Below are 19,951 nucleotides of genomic sequence, written 5' to 3' on the forward strand. Positions count from 1 at the left end.
TGCCGTGAGCTGTGGTGTAGGTCGCAGATGCAGCTCGGATCCTGTGTTGGCGTAGGCTGGTGGCTGCAGCTCCGATTAGACCCCTAGCCTGGGAATCTCCATGTGCTGTGGGAGCAGCCCTAGAAAAGGCAAAAAGACAAAAAAAAACAAAAGAAACAAAAAAAACCCTGCTGCTACTGCTACTGTTATTAACACAGAGTGTAGCAGAATGCTTGGCACTCAGCAGATAATCAATGAATATCTTTGGAAATAAGTGAATTTCAGAAGAGCTTGATAGTTGTGTTTTAAAATGAATAATTATCATTACATTTACTCCAGTATAACTTTAGAAAGCAGAAATCTGATTAAACTCTTTCCTGATCATAAAGATAATATATGCTCCAGTGACAAATGTAGACTATAGAGCAAATGATAACAATCTGTAATCTCCCACTCAGACATCATTTTGACCTGTTTGCTTTGTTGCATTTTATGTGAATTTTATACAGTCAACAGCAGAGTATGGATAAAATATTTCATACTGCTTTTTCAATTAATATTATAATACAAATGCTTTCTCAAAACATTATTGTAGGTTCTTCTCGATTATTGCCCCCTAAAAAATTCCATTGGGGCGAATATGAAATAGCCATTAGGAATGCATTTGTTGAAAATCAGAGGGTGTGACTCTGTGTTACTTAATATGATTGTGCCATTTAGATGATCTGTTTAAGGGGAAGGTATGGAGATGGAGATGGAATTTCACTTGACTGCCGAAAGGAGGACAGGCTAGAACTCCTTGGCTTAGGAGGTCTCCCACATGGGTGAAAGCTCTGGGGTAGGTGAGATGCTCTGTGTATCTCACTTGTGCCTGGAGTAGGGGGAATATAGGAAGGAGCTGGGTCTGATTGGCTCCTCCAGGAGAGCTGTAGAAAACAAGATTGAATCAATGTGTTGGGGCAGATTCTGGAAGGTTTTGGAGGGAGGTGGAAGAGTTGCTTCTTTTCCCAAAAGCCAAGAGCTTGTGGTAGGAGATGCAATCTAAAACTAAGTAGGTTGAGAGAAGAATGATGGGTGTTTTTGGTTCCTCTCTATGACAGACTATTTCAACCCCAAGTCCATTCCTTAAGCAGCCAGTGAAGAAGGCTGTTCTCAGGTGCCCATGAAAGGCCTTCTGTGCTTCCTGCTAGCATTTTTGTTGACTGCCTCATAGTTAGCAATTCTTCATCCATTGCAGAGCATCTTACAAAGCACCTAGACATTCATTATCCAACAAACTAATTCTGTAGACATCTTATTTTATTAATGAAGATACTGCAGCTAAAAGATATTTAGAGAATTTTCCAGGTCACTAAGTACTACAGATAAGATTTATTTATCTTTAGTCCTTCTTTCAAATCAGGTTGTAAAACAAAATAATAAAGCTCATGTGGTAACTGTCTTCCGGAATGCTTAATTATTTAACATAATATATGATTTATTGCCATAATAATTCAGGTAGGCAAAGAGCTATCAGCATTCACATTTTATGGAAAATATAAGTCAAAGTTATATGATATTGAAACTAATGAAAAACTGTGTTAGCCAATCAATATGTATGACCTGATGTGTTTGAATGCATTTTTTCCCTCACCCTGAATTGATTGATTGGTTTTGTGTCATAGACACGGCTGATGAGGAAAAGAAAAATGAAGACTTTTCATAATCAAATAATCAGTCAGGAAGCTGCAGCTAAAATTAGTCAGTAGTAGGGTTTAGACTGAAAACTTGTAATTCTATAAATATCAATAAACTCAAGAAAATCTTTCTATTACAACCAAGGAGATTTGAAACTAAAATGTTTAGCAGAGATTATGTCATTTTTAGGATAGCTGAAAAGTACTACATATACATGAAAAAAATTTCAACACTACATGAACATGTACAAGGAAAACTAAAATGGGAAGCTCATTCTAGAACCAGAAGTTAGTTGACAAATTACTAATTTATTTTAAGCACAGTCACTCTAAGTGATATATCTGCATCTCTGTTTCTTGTCATCTTAGAAAATCTCTATGTCCCTCCAGTTAGAAATATGAACTGAGTTCAATCAACTTCTGTATTTCGCTCCCTTCTACTCCCTTCCACTCCATTTTCGCCCATATGTGATTTTAATTTCATCACTAAAATTAACATTATAATTTTATATTTGTCACTTTGTAACGTGAACCACTTTCCTTCATCCACCAATTTTTAAGCAGCGTCCTTTGCCAGTTTTGTAAGATGAAAAGATTTGGGCCCATTTCCTTCCCCATTCATCTCCTTTTTTCTGCTCGTTATGCCTTTTTTTGTTTTGTTTTGTTTTTTTACACTGACCAAAAATATTTAGTCTGTTGGGTAAAAGTAATTGTCTTCTGTGTTGTGTAGATTGATTCTAAAAGTTGAGTGCAATAAATAACGTTCCCAATATTGTAATTATATGTATGTGTGTACAGACATTTATTTATGTTTTCACTGTGTAATCAAGTTTTTGGAACTGTGAGGAAAGAAATGTAGCCTTATAAATTACGAAGCCTGTACTGTTCAGTGAACAATGTTTCGAGGGTTACTTTAAATGGGCACTCTTATTCTCTAAACTGTTCTACATCATGTTACATTTATTATGCTTTATATTTGGAACTGCACATTGTATGTGGTTTTGTTTAGCTGGTTTTCTTGAAATTCTTAAGCACTTTTTTTTTTCTTCCTTGACAGAAAAGTGAATGCTTTGACGCTATCACTAAAACCGTATTAATTATAACAGGTCTTAATCATACATATTTTCTTCTTGAAAGCATTCTTCTTGGAACCCTTTGGCTTCTTATTTTAATTAGAATACTTTTTAGGCTGCATAGCTGGCATTTTAGGATTTCCCCCCCCCCATTTTATCTCTAGATTAAATCCACAGTTTCTTGGCTTCTTTTCTGAATTCTTAAAAAAAAAAAAAACCAAGAAAACAAAACAAAAAACAACTTCAAAGGAAATTTCCCAAACATGTACACAGTACATAAAATTTCTTCCTCCTGCATATCTGACAAGAGCACTTTCCTGGTCTTCCTGGTGGAAGATTTGCCAGGATATGGAATTCTGGATTAAAGACCATTCACCATCAAACATCATTATTCACCACCGGAACAGGCATATGAAGCCAAAGATTTGAGCCTGGTTCTCTATGGACTTTTTTGGATTCTTTTGTCACTCTGTGTAGTAAGCCACTTCACTGCCAACTGTAAACCCTTTTCTTTGTGGAGGAGAGCAGTTAGGCAGCCTGAGAGAAGGCTTTGAAGCCAGCGTGCTTCCCGCTGGAGAAGTTCTCAGCCTCTGAAAGTAGCAGCTGCCTTGTAAAGTTATCTTTCTGTGTATCATTTACTCCTTCCCTGGATCCAAGTCTTTGATGACAACAAAAACAATGGCTGGCTTTTTATATTACTGTATTTTTGAGTTCTTGAAAAATTTTTTTTTTTTGGCTGTGCCAGTGGCATGTGGAAGTTTCTAGGCTAGGGTTCGAACCCCCATCACAGCAGCAACCAGAGCTACAGTCACTACATGACACCAGATCCTTAACCCACTGTGCCATGAGGGAACTCCTTGCGTTCTTAATTTTGATTTATCTTTCCATTGGCTGTTCTACATCTTTAATAATTTTTTTTTGGAAAGGATGTGTGGGTTATTTTCTGAGTTTGCTCACAACCAAGATTTCATTTTTGTTGCCTTTATATGTGAATAATAATTGGATGATTATAAAATAACATTCCCCTAAAACTCTGAAGACATTGCTCTGCTTTTTGGAGGGAGGCATTTAGTGTGGTGGAGAAGTTCGGGATCATCCTCATCTTTGTTCCTTCCTTTTTCCGTCAGTATATTGCCAGAGCTTTTTTTCTTCTTCTCTTTCTTGTAATTTTTAAAAATCCAGAGTATTAGGTGGATTATTTTCCCTGGGAGATGGCAAACCCTTTTGCTCTTTCCAGCTTAGGAAACTTAGGTTGCTTTTGTCTTTGATTATTGCTCTGGCTTTAATTTTGTTTTTATTTTATTTTTTATTCTTTGAGCATAATTTTAGTCATTTAGTCCTTTTTGGCATCATGAATTTTTCTCTGCAAAGAAGAATCACATTAAAAAATATATGTACATACACATAAATTTAACCATGCCCACTCTATCCTCTAGTGGCAGTTATTTAGAGAATTGTTCTCTTTCTTTAAGCAGTGGTTTATTTGAGGCAATATATTTTCCTCTTAAATACGTTAAATTTTTTTCTGAAATTTAGATGCTTTCAAAGATATTTAAAAAAATGTTATTGGAAGCTTCTCCACAACCAAAAATAGTATAATTAATAGTGCCTCTCAGTTTATCGATATGGCATCTTAATTAGAACAGAGGAAATTTGATTTAAGCATTCAGATTAGTAACAAATCAAAATTTTGTGCTAGTTTTATTGAACTGTAAATTTACTTAGCATCAAATAGAATAATATATCATTAGAGGCTCTCATCATCTTTGTTTAAAAAAAGAAACAACTCTGTGTAATGCAAATTAATGTCTTTGAAATCTTGGCCCTCAATGGGCACATAATAAATGACTGTTTTATTTTATTTTACCTTATTAAACAAATTTTTTTGTCCTTTTAGAGCTGCACCCACGGCACATGGAGGTTCCCAGGCTAGGGGTCAAATCAGAGTTGTAGCTGCCAGCCTGTACCACAGCCACAGCAACGCCAGATCCCAGCTACGTCTGTGACCCACATCACAGCTCACGGCAATGCTGGATCCTTAACCCACTGAGTGAGGCCAGGTATTGAACCTGTGTCCTCATGGATGCCAGTCAGATTCATTTCCACTGAGCCATGACGGGAACTCCATAAATGACTGTTTTAGAGGTATAGTTTTTTATAGTGGAATAACAACCTTTTATATTTTGTTTTTCTTGCTTAATTTCTATTCAAGGAGAATATGTTGATGTCTAGTCCAAAGTTAATGTTTAGTGCATCTCTCCGTATTACATATTTAATTTTTTCTTAAAAAAATAGGAAAAGTCCTATTTGACACTGATGGTATATCTTCATATGTGTCTTAGATTCTTAGCATAATACTTCAGTAATCCAAACTACTAGGAAAACTGGACTTAAAAATTGATTGGGGAGTTCCCGTCGTGACGCAGTGGTTAACGAATCCGACTAGGAACCATGAGGTTGCGGGTTCGGTCCCTGCTCTTGCTCAGTGGGTTAACGATCTGGCGTTGCCGTGAGCTGTGGTGTAGGTTGCAGACGCGGCTCGGATCCCGCGTTGCTGTGGCTCTGGCATAGGCCGGTGGCTACAGCTCCGATTGGACCCCTAGCCTGGGAACCTCCATATGCCATGGGAGCGGCCCAAAGAAATAGAAAAAAGACAAAAAAAAAAAAAATTGATCGGTATATAGAATCCCCATCTGTATTTGGTAGGCACTTAAAAGTTATTTTTGGTGAGGAAAAACTTTTTTTTTTGATTTGTTTGAAAGAGAATAACTTTGTTAAGGTATGAGCTTCTGTAAACAGAGATCATTCAACCTGGAATATGAGTTAAGTCCTTCTTTAGCATAAGTTTATTTTGTTTTTTAGATACATGCTTGAAAAAAAGTGGGTGTAAACCCAAATTTTGAAGTATTTTATCGCTGACTTAATTTCAGAGATATTACTGAAAAGGAAAAAAATCAGCTGTCACATGTAGTCAACACCACGTTCACAGATTTAAATCTTCACTTTCAAGTGCTATTTCTTTTTCTTTTCAATTTGAATTCTAAGGACTTAATAATCTTCTTGAGACTGTGGCTGGAATTTAGTCACATCTGCAATATAATTTCTGCTTTTTAAACAACTTAAAGGAAAGCCTTAATATGTTTATTTAGTCACATGAAACTTCCCTTGCTTTAAATAGAGGAATTTCTAGAAACCTCTGAGGGTAAGGGTGTTTGCAAGAGTAGAAGGCTAGAGAGTTAGGTCAGGTCTCTGTGTAATTTGATGCGAGGAAGTTGGAATAGAAGCTTATTCCACTATAAATATGGGTCAGAATATGCCCCATTAGTTCTCATTTTGTCATCAGATTATAGGATGACTAATAGCCCGTGCTGATCAGAATGGCCCAGACATTCCATATCCTCTCGGTGGTAGGGTCATTCAGTCAGTACATTTGAGGGGGATGAATCTGGCCAAATGTTGGTCATTTATCCTGTGTATGTATGTGTATAAGTATATATACAGGAACAAGGATGACATATATATCTCTCTATATAGGTAGATACAGTAATCATTTATATATAAATGTAAGTATACATGTAAATATATAAACATATTAAAATAGGTAGTGTAAAATACTGAATAACTTGATGTCTCCCTTAGCATCTTCTATTTTTCTTTTTCTCTTTCTTTTTCGGCTGCCCCTGTAGCATATGGAAGTTCCTGGGCCAGGGAATGAATCTGAGCTGGAGCTGCAACCTACCCCACAGCTGCAGCAATGCCAGATCTGAACCCACTAGGCTGGGGATGAAATTCCCCAGAGACAACACCAGGTCATTAACCCACTGCACCGCAGTGGCAACTCTCTATTTTAGGATCTTAATTAAATAAAGTATGATAGCAATCATACATGGGAGTACTATGTAGTCAGTAAAGGACAGAGTTGCCCAAAAGTACTAACTAATGAAGATGTCTGATATGTATTAAATCATTATTGTTCCTGTCAACTTAGGAATTGAAGATTTCTTCAGATATATTTGTCTTTCTTCCCAACCCCTCTCCCCATCTCACCTTTACTGTGAAGACTCACCTTACTGCAAGATACATGCATTTTAATGGTTGATGTTGTCCCATGGTTCACAGATGTGCTGTTGATTATTTTTTTCACGTTTTCTCTCCTCTATTTTTAGACTGTTTCTATTGCTAAGGCATTAAATTCCCTTCTCTTTTTTCTGTAGTGTCTCACCTGCTATTAATCCCATCCAGTGCATTTTTTAAAAGCAACAGACATTTTTATTTTCCTCAGTAGGACCCAGGCCTGTTGACTAAATCTATTTGATATCTTCTAGTCAACCTTTCTTCTAGATTTTTAAACATAAGAATTTTCTTATAACAATTTTAATGCTTTTATCCACTAATTTTATCATCTGTGTCATTTCTGGATTAGTTTGTATTGATTGCTTTTTCTTTTCGTTATGAGTTGAATTTTCATGCTTATTTTTGATTAGATGTGAGACTAGTACATGTTATCTTGTTGGGTACAGAATATTTTCATGTTCCTCAATCTCGAGCTTCGTTCTGGCCTTTGGTTAAGTTACTCAGAAAGAGTTTGCTCTGTTCAGGTCTCGCTTTAAGCTCTGTCACTATGGACTAAAAGAACTTTTGGTCTGCAGTTATTTTAGCTCCACTACTGAGACAAGACCTTCTGAGCTCTCTAACAAATGTTTCACAAATTATGAGGTTTTCTACCCTGGCTTTTGGGAACAGGCACTGTGTCCGGGTGTGTGTGAGCTCTGAGCACCATTCTCTCGAGTCTTTCTTCCTGGCCTTGGGTAGTTTCCCCAGTCCCTGTGCGGATAAGGATTCAGCTGAATGCTCAGGCAAACCTCTGCCAGGTTGCAAGAGTTCCCTCCGTATGCGGCTCACACCTCTCCAGAACTGCCCTCCCTGTCCCTAACTCAGGGAACCTCATGGCTCTGCCTGGTTGACCTTAGGGGTCACTCTGTTTCCCATCTTGTACTCATGTCCAATGTCTTGAGAGCCATTTTTCCCACATATTTTGTCCTTTTTTTTTTTTTTTTTTTTTTTTTGCTTTTTAGGGTCATACCCACAGCAGCTAGAGGTTCCTAGGCTAGGGGTCCAATCAGAGCTGTAGCTGCCAGCCACAGCCACAGCCACAGCTACACCAGATCCAAGCCATGCCTGCAACCTACACCATTAGCTCAGGGCAACGCTGGATCCTTAACCCACTGAGCAAGGCCAGGGATTGAACCCGAAACCTCATGGTTCCTAGTCGGATTCGTTTCCACTGTGCCACAATGCGAACTCCTTGTCCAGTTTTTTTTAGTTGTTTTAAGTGGGTGGGTAAATCTGCTCCCTATTTGTCCATCTTGGCCAGAAGTGGAAATCACCTGCTCTAGGCTTTATCTTAAATTTAAAAAACATATATACATATGTGTGTGTGTGTGTATGTGTGTGTGTGTATGCATATATATGAATGAAAACAAATAGTCCTTGTCCATCCGCCCTCAATCTGAAATTCCAGAGCAGCCACATTCGACTCAGGTACACACTTTTTCTTGATATTTCCCTCTAGATTTTGTTCCTTCCCCTGCCTCTCTGCCCACACTGTCTAAAAGAGCACCAAAGTCTGACTCTGTCTCATTACCCTGCTGCGTTCTTCACTGCACTTTCTGTTGCTTGACTTCATCATATTTATTTCATGTTAATGGTCGGCCTCCCTCACTAGAAAGGACATACGCTCCCTGATGCACATTCACTGCTGAAACCTTAGAGCTTAGAACAACTCCTGGGCACCTTGTCGTTCTGCAGGAAATATCTGTTAAATAACTAAGCAAGTGAATGCCAGCTCCTGTGCTGCATGCTTTCCAAACCTTGTCCAGTGCTGCCCCCACCTTAAAGGTGGGTAACTACTGCTAGCAGTTAGCCAAGAAAGCAAAGAGGGGAAGGGCAGCAGTGACCACATGTATCAGAAAGTGCCTCCCACCGTGCCAAAAAAAAATGTTTGCTGTGGCTAGAACTTCCAAAACTATATTGCATAAAAGTGGTGAGAGTGGACATCTTTGTCTTGTTGCTGATCGTAGAGGAAATGCTTTTAGCTTTTCACCGTAAAAGTGATGTTAGCTGTGGGTTTGTCATATATGGCTTTTATTATGTCGAAGTAGGTTCCCCTCCACGCCCACTTTCTACAGGAATTTTTCTTTTTAATCATAACTGGGTCTTGAATTTTGTCAAAAGCTTTATCTGCATCTATTGAGAGGATCGCTTTTTTTTTTCCCCTTCAGTTTGTTAATGTGGTGTGTCACAGTGATTGATTTGCAGATATTGAAGAATCCTTGCCTCCCTGGGATAAATCCCACTTGATCATGAGGTACAGTCCTTTTAGTGTATTGTTGAATTTGATTTGTTAGTATTTTGCTGAGAATTTTTGCATCTATACTTATCAATGATATTGGCCTCTCATTTTCTTTTTTGCTGTTGTGTCTTTGTCTGGTTTTGCTCTCAGGGTGATGGTGGCCTCATAGAATGAGATTGGGAGTATTCCTTCCTCTGCAATTTTTTGGAATAATTTCAGAAGAGTTGTTGTTAACGCTTCTTTCAATGTTTGATAGAATTCACCCGTGGAACCATCTAATTCTGGACTTGTGTTTGTTAGAAGTTTTTTAAATTTAGGAAAATAAGACTTACGAAATTGACTCCATTTCTCACTTCATGTTGTCATGAAAATTCTGATTAAGCAATTTCCTTTCCAGGGTGTTTTCCCAGAATTTAAAAGAAAAAAGTCTTAACGCTAGTTTTTAAATGGCAGCATGAAAAAATTAGAATTAAATTTTATCACTTTTCTCTGTGTGTGTCTGTGTGTGTGTATGTACCCCTGCCCCGCAAAAGACTGTGAGAAGTAACTGTGGAATTTGGTAATGGAGCCATCTGGTCGATAGAGGAATGACATTCCACGAGGCAGCCGCTGTGTAAAGTGTCTTATCCGTGGCCTTCAAGAGGGGGCACCTGAGGAGTGACCTAGTAGGCTGAACCTTCCTGAGTCTTCATCTTTCTCCTTCTTCTGTGGATTCCGCAGCAAGCGCGCCAATTAAAGCGGTGGTTTTTGTGATGAAGTCTCAAGTCACTGCACTCAGAGCATAACTTCCTTTATTCCATGAAGCTCAGCAGATGGAAACTACTTTCCTTGCTCCCACATTGTCCTGATTTAAATCTGGGACCTGACACTAAAAAGGCGGCTCTGTATTCTATTAACCAAGCCCCCAAAGTGAGGCTGTGCTACTTTTGTTTGTATTTCTCAGGGTGCTTTCCTCATTGTATTCCTGGCTTTGAAGGGTCTTTGAAGAAGAAAAATTTTCTTTAGCGAATTAGTCAATGGAATTTTTTTTTTCTAAAAATTTATGTGGGCGTTTGAAACATTTGCATCTGTTCTTAGAAGAAAATATTTTCACTAACTCACCAAAGAAAAGTGTTTTTAAGGGGGATGTCTTGGGGGGAAAAAAAACCCAGTTGATTAAATTGGTGGACATTTACCACTTATTTCATAAAAGCAGGTTTCTTCAACTGAGTCTTGAAACAGAATGTTTTGTTTCTCATTTGAAGAAGTACAAACATACGAACACATTTTACGTTTGATGACGTCATTTCTGGCTTTTCCAAAAAAAAGTCACATTTACATATGAGGCAGGAATACAGAGCCATAGAGATCTATTTTCAAAATGAAGGCGTGCGATTAAGTAGTTCTTCTTAGGGTTAAAGGAAGCAGGCTTTTAACATGGTTTACTGTCATGTGACCTCAGAAGGGCTGGGCAACCAGGCTTCCCAAGTCATGGAACAATTCTCCTTCATCTTGGCAAGAACAGACTCTCGCTCGGCAAAACAGGAGTCAAAACTCTTGGAAGAAACAGAGCACCTTCTCTTCAGCTGCTGCCACGCAGCCTCCCCCGCCCACCTACGCATTGTGTTCTCATGAGCATTTCACCATATTTCTCATCCCTTGTTCCCAGTCTTGACCCCCCGACCTAAGAATCAAGAAAGTGTCATGTTAGTGCCTACTAATTAGAGCACCCAGAGAGCCCTTCCATCTGGCCTTTCAACCTTCTGGAGGTGGGAGCACAAGCTGTCACTCGTATCATGCAGGGAAAATGAACCTTTACTACATTTTCCCTATTTTGCAAACAGCAGAATAAGCCCAGCTGAGACTGGAGATGAATATGCAGGTGAGGAAGAAATTAACCTAAAACGCACCACTGTTTGTCTGATTGTCTTAGAGGTGACACAGCGCTGCCGTCATTGAAAAGCCCATAATAGAACACGATTTCTGCCACACTGTCGCTATAGCATCACGCTCTTACTTCACTGCCATCCTTTGCGTTTGGTGAAATAATTTTAAGAGAGGAATGTTCTCTGATTAAAAAGTTAAGGAGCATTTTAACACATTGAAGTTGCCACTGTTTTTAGACACGTTTGCAAGGATACTGCTGTTTATTAGCGTTTGGCTAGAGGGCTCATTAATCAGAGCTGTTGGGCCAGGGTCTCCTGAGCCTTCTGGGTTTTGGGGGATCAGCTACTGTAATTAAAGGGATGAAATATATCATGGTCACAAACTTACCTCATCAGACAATTGAGGGGTTTGAACTGGTGGGATTAATCTTTTTAATTTTTTCCTTAGGTGTTTAAGATAGAAGTGCTAATGAATGGAAGAAAACATTTTGTTGAAAAGAGGTACAGCGAATTCCATGCCCTGCACAAAAAGGTAACTTTTCCAACTCTTTTCTCTGTATGGCAGATAGAATTACATTAGGACTACGTTCTGTGGTTCCTAAGAGCTTTAATAGTTCTTGGAACAGTATGATTGCTTTTATCATGAAGTAAATTTCCTTTTAAAATGGTTCAGTCCTTTCAAGGTGGGCTTTCTGTTAAGATTTTTTGCATAATTAGATGTGCAAGGCAGACTGTTTGTAGTGTACTGTGCTGGGTACTGTAGTTTCAGAAAGAATAAGACCCAGCCTCTGGTGAATCCATAAAATACAATTCATGTGCTTTTCAAAAAGGGGGGGAAATGATCATTTTATAGGAAGAAATATATTAAAATCAACTTAATACTTACATATACTTGAAAAGATAATACGCATGTCACATGTGTTCAGGGACTGTTTGAAGGTTATGTAAAGAGGGCTTATAGCTTTCTTCTGATTCTGAAGGCCACTTTACAAGATTGGTGTTTCAGTTCTCAGATCCATTTCATTAAAAGTCTTTGATAAGAGAAACAAGAGTGCAAAAGGAATAGCTGAGTTTTTGGAGAAACGGTCAGTAAAGAATAGAAGAGAGAATTTTTTTATTTTCTACCAAAATGTAATGTGCCTGTGGCATACAGAAGTTCCTGGGCCAGAGGTTGAACCCGTACCACAGCAGTGATGATGCCAGATCCTTAACCCGGTGAGCCACCAGGAAACTCCTGCAGTACAATTTCTTTTGTTACTTTGTTAGGTAAGAAGTTAGATGGTAAGATACTGAGTATGTTCAGAAAATCCGTTCTTTTAATTTCATTAAGCATCTTATGTTTTCTGGGAAATACCAGTGCATAAATGATATGATAGTATGCTCACTCTGTATTAAAGGCTCTTTAGCATTTTTTTAAAAAAATTAAATTTTCCCACTTGTTCATAGGTGAGCAGAGTATTGAGTAAAAAAACTTTTAACAGGTTATATTGAGAAGTGAGTGAGTCTGTTTCCCTCTGTTTTCTTTTAAAGAGGAGCTGTCAGTTACCTGGACACTTTTCCATTAGAATGGAAAGTGATAATGGGTGATAATTAATACCATTAATTAATAATGATAATGTCATTAATTAATAATGATAATTAAGGGATAATTTACATTGAATTTTCCATTTAAAACTGTGTTACATCCAGGTTTACTTCCATAAGAAGCAACACAGGTGAGCACTGTTTTAGGCTGAGTGTTGCCACCTAACTTTACAAGAACTGCTCCCCAGCCCCCGGCCCCTCGCCTCCCCTACTGCCCAGGGATCTCAGAGGGAAACAAACTTGGGGGCTGGGTCTCACTTCCTTCTCAAAGAATTCTGGTTTTGTTTACTTGTTTTTCAAGAAAGCAGATTCTAGAGAGATGTCTGCTGGGTCCCTCGTAAAACCAGTTCGCACAGTGAGAGTAAGACCAGAATTCTTCCCCCTGCCCAGCCTCTGGTGTCCAGAGCTTAGACCAGGGAGCCTGTCACATGCAAGCCTCCTTCCTAACCTGCCAGGTTTCCATGACCCCGACACAGCTCAGCTGTCCCTGCCAGATACTTGGGGGACCAACCCCACCCCAGGCACAGCTGGGTGACTGCCAATTAGGCCTGCCCGGAGCGAGAGGCAGCCCCTGCTTCCTAAGAGTGGAGAGATGGGTCACTCAACTCTCTGCTCTAATACAATTTATTTTCTGCTGCAGAGAAGGACCCTCTCCCCAGTGATTGTAGGCTCTTCTTAGATTCTCGCAGTCAGAAAAAAATTCCCGGATTTTCTAGGACTCTTCTCTCAGTTTCCGCAGTTAGCTGTTCTTAAAATTATATCAGCAGGACTACTAAGGTTAAGAGAGTAGAAATTCTCAAATCTCTCAATTTTGCATTTTTTTTGGCAACCTTGTTAAAACATCCTTGCAGGAACTTAGAGGAAAAAAATGACATCATGGGTCAGAGTTTTAGTTGGGAGAAATTAAATCTTATTATAAAGCAGAAAGTGGCTGCTAGAAGTCTCCTTACTTTGTCCCATTTTAATTGTATTAGGTTTGGCAAAAATTAAGTTCAGATAAAGGCAGGGTATAAAAATAAATCTAAACCTATTATCTTGACTCTAAGTTTTTGTGTTAGGAGGATTGAAATGGGCAAAAAAAACTATTAATCAGAATACACAAGCTTTGCTGATTACTGCTGCCATGTTGTACAATTTTATCCTCTTATTAAAATTGTGGTACCCCAGTTTCTGTATTTGAATTTTGTGATATGCCTTAAACGTTCTATTTTTACATAAAAAAAAGTTGTTGCATTTAAATGTGGTTCAGTCTAGTCTCATTTCATTTTTTTGAATATTCAACTATTTCTGTAGTGGTTGTAGTTTGCTCTGGTGCCCAGTGTCCTGATTTCTCTTACACTTTACACTGTATTTTTCACTTGTTAAAAGCGTTTAGCCAGTGTCCCTGAGTTAATTGTAAAATAATACATGAACTATTAACAAACACTTAGCACCTTTAAAATGATAAATGCATGGCACACCTCCCTGTACCACAAACACATAAAAATGCCTCCTGGCTGACTGTCAGGCTCTTTCTTCTTGAGGCAGAAACTAAACCCACTACCCATTGGGCAGTTATCTGGTTGTCTGTACAAAGATTTTATGATTATTAATACTCCCAAGCTTTTATAATTTTTGATATTCAAGTATGATAACAGTATTCTAATCATCTGTACTTTTCTTAGGGTTTCTTTTTAATTTTTGAAAAAATTCAGGAGTTGGTTTTTTTCCCCTGCGTATGCTTTATTTTTCCTCCCCTCAAGTACGCTTAGTTTTTTAGATTATCATGTTTGGGGACAGGAGAAATAACTCATTATTATCCATGTATATTTCTACTGTGCTAATACAGTTGCTATTTTCCTTCTTTTCTTTTCTGGCATTTTATTTATTTACTTTTTTATTTTTTGCTTTTTAGGGCCCCACCCACTGCATATGGAGATTCCCAGGCTAGGAGTCGAACTGGAGCTACAGCTACCGGCCTACGCCATAGCCATAGCAACACCAGATCCTGGCCGCGTCTTCGACCTACGCCACAGCTCATGGCAATGCCAGATCCTCAACCCACTGAGCATGGCCAGGGATTGAACCCTCAAACTTATGGTTCCTCGTTGGATTCATTTCCACTCTGCCATGAAAGGAACTCCCTTTTCTTGCATTTTAAAAGGAAACAAATTCTGTGCTCACTGGGTTGCCTCATGCTGATAATGATGATGTAGAAGTTAAGAGTGGAAGCTCTGAGCTCAGCATGTTCCTGAGCCTGCCTTTACCTCTTAAATCTTTGGAGCAAGTTATGTGGTCTTTGCATGCCTCAGGTTTCCCATTTTTATTTTGGGAACAGCGAGAATGGGAAGTTCATGGGATTGTTTTATGCATCGCATGGTCAGCTTCTGATAACTGAGAGCTTTCATTCCATATAATTTTTATTTCTGTTTTCAAAACTGTTTCCTTTAAGCTAGATGACACACAAACCATTCTCTGTCAGAATATGGATACTGGTACAGCTCCAGGTATATATTGCCAAATTACTTGTTTTCCAAGAATGTTATAGCAGGTTTGTAATCCAACCAGCAAATGTGAAAGTATCTCATCAACTTTGAATATTACCCCCCTACTCCAAAAGATATTTATTTAGCAAGCTATGTATATTGTATATTGCCTTGTTTCTCCTTTTTTTTTTTTTTTTTTGGCTGCCCTGTGGCATACAGAGTTCTCGGGCCAGGGATCACATCCCAGCTGCAGTTGTGACCTAAGCCACAGTTGTGACAATGCAAATCCTTAAGCTACTGTGCCAGGCCGAGGATCAAACCTGCATCCCAACACTCCCAAGAGACTGCCAATCCTTCTTATGGGAACTCTTGCCTTACTTCTCTTTTAAATTGGTATTTCTTAAGTTTGTTCATAATTGTAGTTCTTTCTTTGGAATTCTGCTTGGGTCTCAGTCAGTTTTGCTCATTATTTTGCATGGCCTATTAACAAAATTTTAGCCATTTGATGAAACTACTTTTCATCAAAGACTTTTTTTTTAAATTTTGGGTAAGGTATCCATTTTGATTTATAAAGGTTTCACATTTTTATGATCTCAAATATGTCAGTTTTCACTCTTGCAGATTTTGTGTAAGATTAGTTTTTCTCCCAGAGCTCTGAAAGTATTTGATTGCACTTTCTTTTAATTTTTTTCTAGATTGGTAATTTTTAGGGTGTGAACTTTGGATGACCTGAATCCAAACAGTGTTTATTAAAGTGCAGGTTCCTGGGTACCACCAGGCTTGCTGATTCAGGATCTTTGTGATGGAGCCCTGTAATCTACATGTTAAACCAGCATCTCAGGTGATCTTAACTCCTGTTGAAGCTTGAGAATGCCTGTTGTGTCATTATAATTTTAAAGGCATCTCTTAAACACAACTCTCCTCACCTTCTCCACCCCCCACCCCCATCACACACACTGAAGCCACAAGTTTTGCTACCTTGGAAGTGTTTCCTGCCTGTCTCTTATCTTTCATTTCCAGTGTGTCAGCAAGCCTTTTCATTCTTTCACATTTCTCTAATATGCAAAATTTCTGCCGTCTGGGTCCATAGTCTTGCTATTTCATCTAAGTATTTCCTTAACTTTTATGATCTTTGTCTTCTTATTCATTTTCTGGTGCAGACAGTTTTCTTAGAGCACTATTTTCATCTACATTTTTTGGGTCTGTCTTGTCTACCGGATCATAGCCATGGACTCTCAAGAACAATCGTCTTAAATTGTGCGTTAGTTTTCTGTTGTGACACAGTATCACACGTGTGGCTTAAGACAACTCACATTTGTTACCTTCCTCTGCGTTCCTTCTGGGGGCTCTAGGAGAGAATCAGTTTCCTGGCCTTTTCTAGCTTATAGAGGTGGCCACTGTCCTGGCTCTTGGCCGCCTCCTGTCTTGAAAGCCAGCAGCCACATCACTCTGACATCTGCCCCCATCATCACATCTCCGGTTCTCACATCTCCTCTCTCTGACTTGGGCACTTTTGCGTCCTCCTTGGCATTGCCGCGGGGCTACCTGGGTAATCCAGGATCCTTTTCCCATCTCAGGATACGTGATTTACTCATGCCTGTGAGGTAATGCTTTAACATATTTCAAGGATGAGGATGTGGACATTTTGGGAGGACTGTGACTCTGTCTACCACAAACCCTTTTGCAGGATGGCTTTATTTCTCACTGCTTCTCCTAAGAAATTGTTAGTAACAGCCAAGCCAGTCTTCCCTGTCACCCCAGTGTATGAAAAACACTGCCTCACTGTCTTTTCCATGCTCAGTGTCCTTCCTCCTGTGGGCTCATCTATTCAAACAAAACTGAAACATTTCAAGTTCTTCCATGTGAGTTTCTTTTATTCCCAAATCTCTTTGTTCTGGAACCTTCTTTTCCATTTAGAGGAGAGATTTCTACTTAAAAACATCTAAGATACAATTAACTCTTAGATATCCCTAAGTTTTGTCGAATTAGAATATGCATTTTTATTTATTTATTTTAATATGATTTTTATTTTTCTGTTATAGTTGATTTAGTGTTCTGTCAGTTTCTACTGTACAGCAAAGTGACCCAGTCATTCATTCTTTTTCTCATGTTATCCTCCATCACGTTCCATCACTAGTGACCAAATATAGTTCCCTGTGCTATGCAGCAGGATCTCATTGCTTTCCCACTCCAAATGCAATAGTCTGCATCTATTAACCCCAGACTCGCAGTCCATCCCACTTCCTCCTCCTCCCCCTTGGCAACCACAAATCTGTTCTCCAAGTCTCTGAGTTTCTTTTCTGTGGAAAGTTTCATTCCTGCCATATATTAGATTCCGAATATAAGTGATATCATATGGTTTTTGTCTTTCTCTTTCTGACTTACTTCACTTAGTAAGAGAGTCTCTAGTTCAATTCATGTGGCTGCAAATGGCATTATTTTGTTCTTTTTTATGGTTGAGTAGTATTCCACTGTGTATATATACCCCATCTTCTTAATTCATTCATGTGTCGATGGACATTTATGTTGTTTCCATGTCTTGGCTGTTGTTAGTAGTGCTGCAATGAACATACAAGTACATGTATCTTTTTCAATGAAAGTTTTGTCTGGATATATTCCCAAGACTGAAGTGGGATTGCTGGGTCATATGGTAGTTCTATATTTAGTTTTCCAAGGTACCTCCATACTGTTTTCCACAGTGGTTGCAGCAGTTTACATTCTCACCAGCAGTGTAGGAGGGCTCCCTTTTCTCCACACCCTCTCTAACATTTCTTATTTGTTGACTTATTAATGATGGCCATTCTGACTGGCATGAGATGGTACCTCATAGTAGTTTTGATTTGCATTTCCCTAATAATTAGTGATGCTGAGCATTTTTTCATGTGCCTGTTGGCCATCCATATGTCTTCTTTGGCGAAATGTCTTTTCAAATCTTCTGCCCATTTTTCAATTGGTTTGTTGGGTTTTTTGCTGTTGAGTTGTATATTTTAGAGATTAAATCCTTGTCAGTTGCATTGTTTGAAACTATTTTCTCCCATTTCATAGGTTGTCTTTTTGGTTTTTTTTTTTTAGTGGTTTTCTTGGCTGTGCAAGAGCTTGTGAGTAGAATATGCATTTTTAAAAACTAGGGACCATGTCCTTAGCTAGACATATCCTGGTGATCATTTTGAAATGTATAGAAATTTCAAGTTCCTGTGTGTGTGATATATCATCAGGAACTAACATAGTGTCATAGGTCAATCATACTTCAAAAACAAACAAACAAACTCATAGAAAAAGAGATTAGATTTGTGGTTACCAGTGGTGCGGGGTAGGGAGAGGTAGGATTGAATGAAGGTTTTAGTCAAGAGATTAAAAACTTGCAGTTGTAAGATAAATAAGTACTCAGAATCTAATAAGGATGTAACATGCTAAATATAAACACTGCTGTATGTTATATAGGAAAGAGAGTAAATCCTAACAGTTCTCATCACAAGGAAAAAAAAATTTTCTGTTTCTTTAATTTTGTGTCATGAGTTGAATGGTCACTAAACTTACTGTGGTAATCATTTCCTGATGTATGTAAGTGAAATCATTATGCTGTACACCTTAACCTGCACTAGAAGGAAGAAAATAAATAAAAGTAGGAACCACGTCATATACTTTGTATCTTCTTCACTGTCTCTGAATGTTGGGCATATATTAGGCATTAAATAAGTATTTGGCAATGGGCTATGTGGAGAACAGTAGGTGTATGTATGAATAACTGGAGGAATAAGAATAGTTTGCCTTGTGAGAGTTAAATTCATTGAAAATCTAACCCCCTATTATACTTGCCCCTGTTTGATGGCTCTGCTAGTTCCAGGCAGGAAAACTCTACCATCACCCTGAAACCAATACAGATCCCCATCCTGTTCTCCTCTGGTTGCTCTTGTATCCTTAAAAAAAAAGTCAGAGGATGCTCTTCTTATAGCTCAGGCCCAGGCTGTGACAGGGTAAGAGCTTTCTCCATGCACTTCCCAAAACATAGGCTGCATTCACTGCAGCTAAGGAACTCTCACTGTCAGTGGAAGTCCTCGAAAGCAACTTCACCTCCTAGGCCCACATCCCCAGTGTACAGAGGAAGACTTCGCTGCCTGGCAAACTGCTGAGTGCGGTTTGTATGCCTCCCCAGCTGTTTCCTGTCAGCACCAGCCAGCCTTTTAGTCAGCAAGCCTCCAGGAAATAAGATGCTGGTTCATTCTTAAGTGAACAGTTTTTTTGTGTGTGTGTTTTTTTTTTTTTTTTGCTCTTTAAGTCTGCACCAGCAGCTTATGGAAGTTCCCAGGCTAGGGGTCCAGTCGGAGCTGTAGCCACCGACCTACACCACAGCCACAGCAACGCAGGATCTGAGCTGCATCTGCAGCCTACACCACAGCTCACAGCAATGGCAGATCCTTAACCCATTAAGTGAAGCCAGGGATCTAACCCACATCCTCATGGATTCTAGTCAGTTTTGTTTCTGCTGCACCACAATGGGAACTCCCCCTAAGTGAAGAGTTCTTGTTATGGCCTACTTTTGACTGGAGGAAAATATCTTACTCTCATATTTAACTTAAAGTCTACATTTCAGAAGAACCAAAAAACCTATCATTTGGGGTTAAACCAGAAGCATAGCACCTGGTGAAGTGTCTCCAGAGGGAGCCCTGAGGGTGTAGGATGACAATATGGGGTCAAAGATGGGCTATTACCCAGGTGCCCACCACGGCTTTCCTGAACTTTTTCATCTTTTTTTTTCCTTTTTTCTTTTTATGGCTGCACCTGCAGCACATGGATGTTCCCAGGCTAGGGGTCAAATCAGAGCTACAGCTGCCAGCCTACACCACAGCCACAGCAACGTGGGATCTGAGCTATGCCTGCAACCTACGCCAGAGCTCATGGCAATGCCGGGTTCTTAACCCACTGAGCGAGGCCAGGGATCGAATCCGCATCCTCATGG

General features: G+C 39.1%; 1 protein-coding gene across 5 annotated transcripts in view; it reads left to right on the plus strand.

The window, feature by feature from the left end:
* SNX24 (sorting nexin 24) overlaps positions 1-19,951 on the plus strand; it is a 157,327-nt gene that overhangs the window by 66,974 nt on the left and 70,402 nt on the right. For all 5 annotated transcript variants that reach the window (XR_007134578.1, XR_007134577.1, XM_047778502.1 and 2 more), the window contains exon 2: positions 11,394-11,477. Coding sequence is in view for 3 of the 5 variants with exons in the window: in XM_047778502.1 (XP_047634458.1) it covers positions 11,394-11,477 (84 nt within the window). In the remaining 2 variants the exon portion in view is untranslated. The remainder of the gene's footprint in view (positions 1-11,393; positions 11,478-19,951) is intronic.

The sequence above is a fragment of the Phacochoerus africanus genome, chromosome 4 (genome assembly GCF_016906955.1).
Source record: "Phacochoerus africanus isolate WHEZ1 chromosome 4, ROS_Pafr_v1, whole genome shotgun sequence".
In the NCBI taxonomy this organism is placed as follows: domain Eukaryota; kingdom Metazoa; phylum Chordata; class Mammalia; order Artiodactyla; family Suidae; genus Phacochoerus; species Phacochoerus africanus.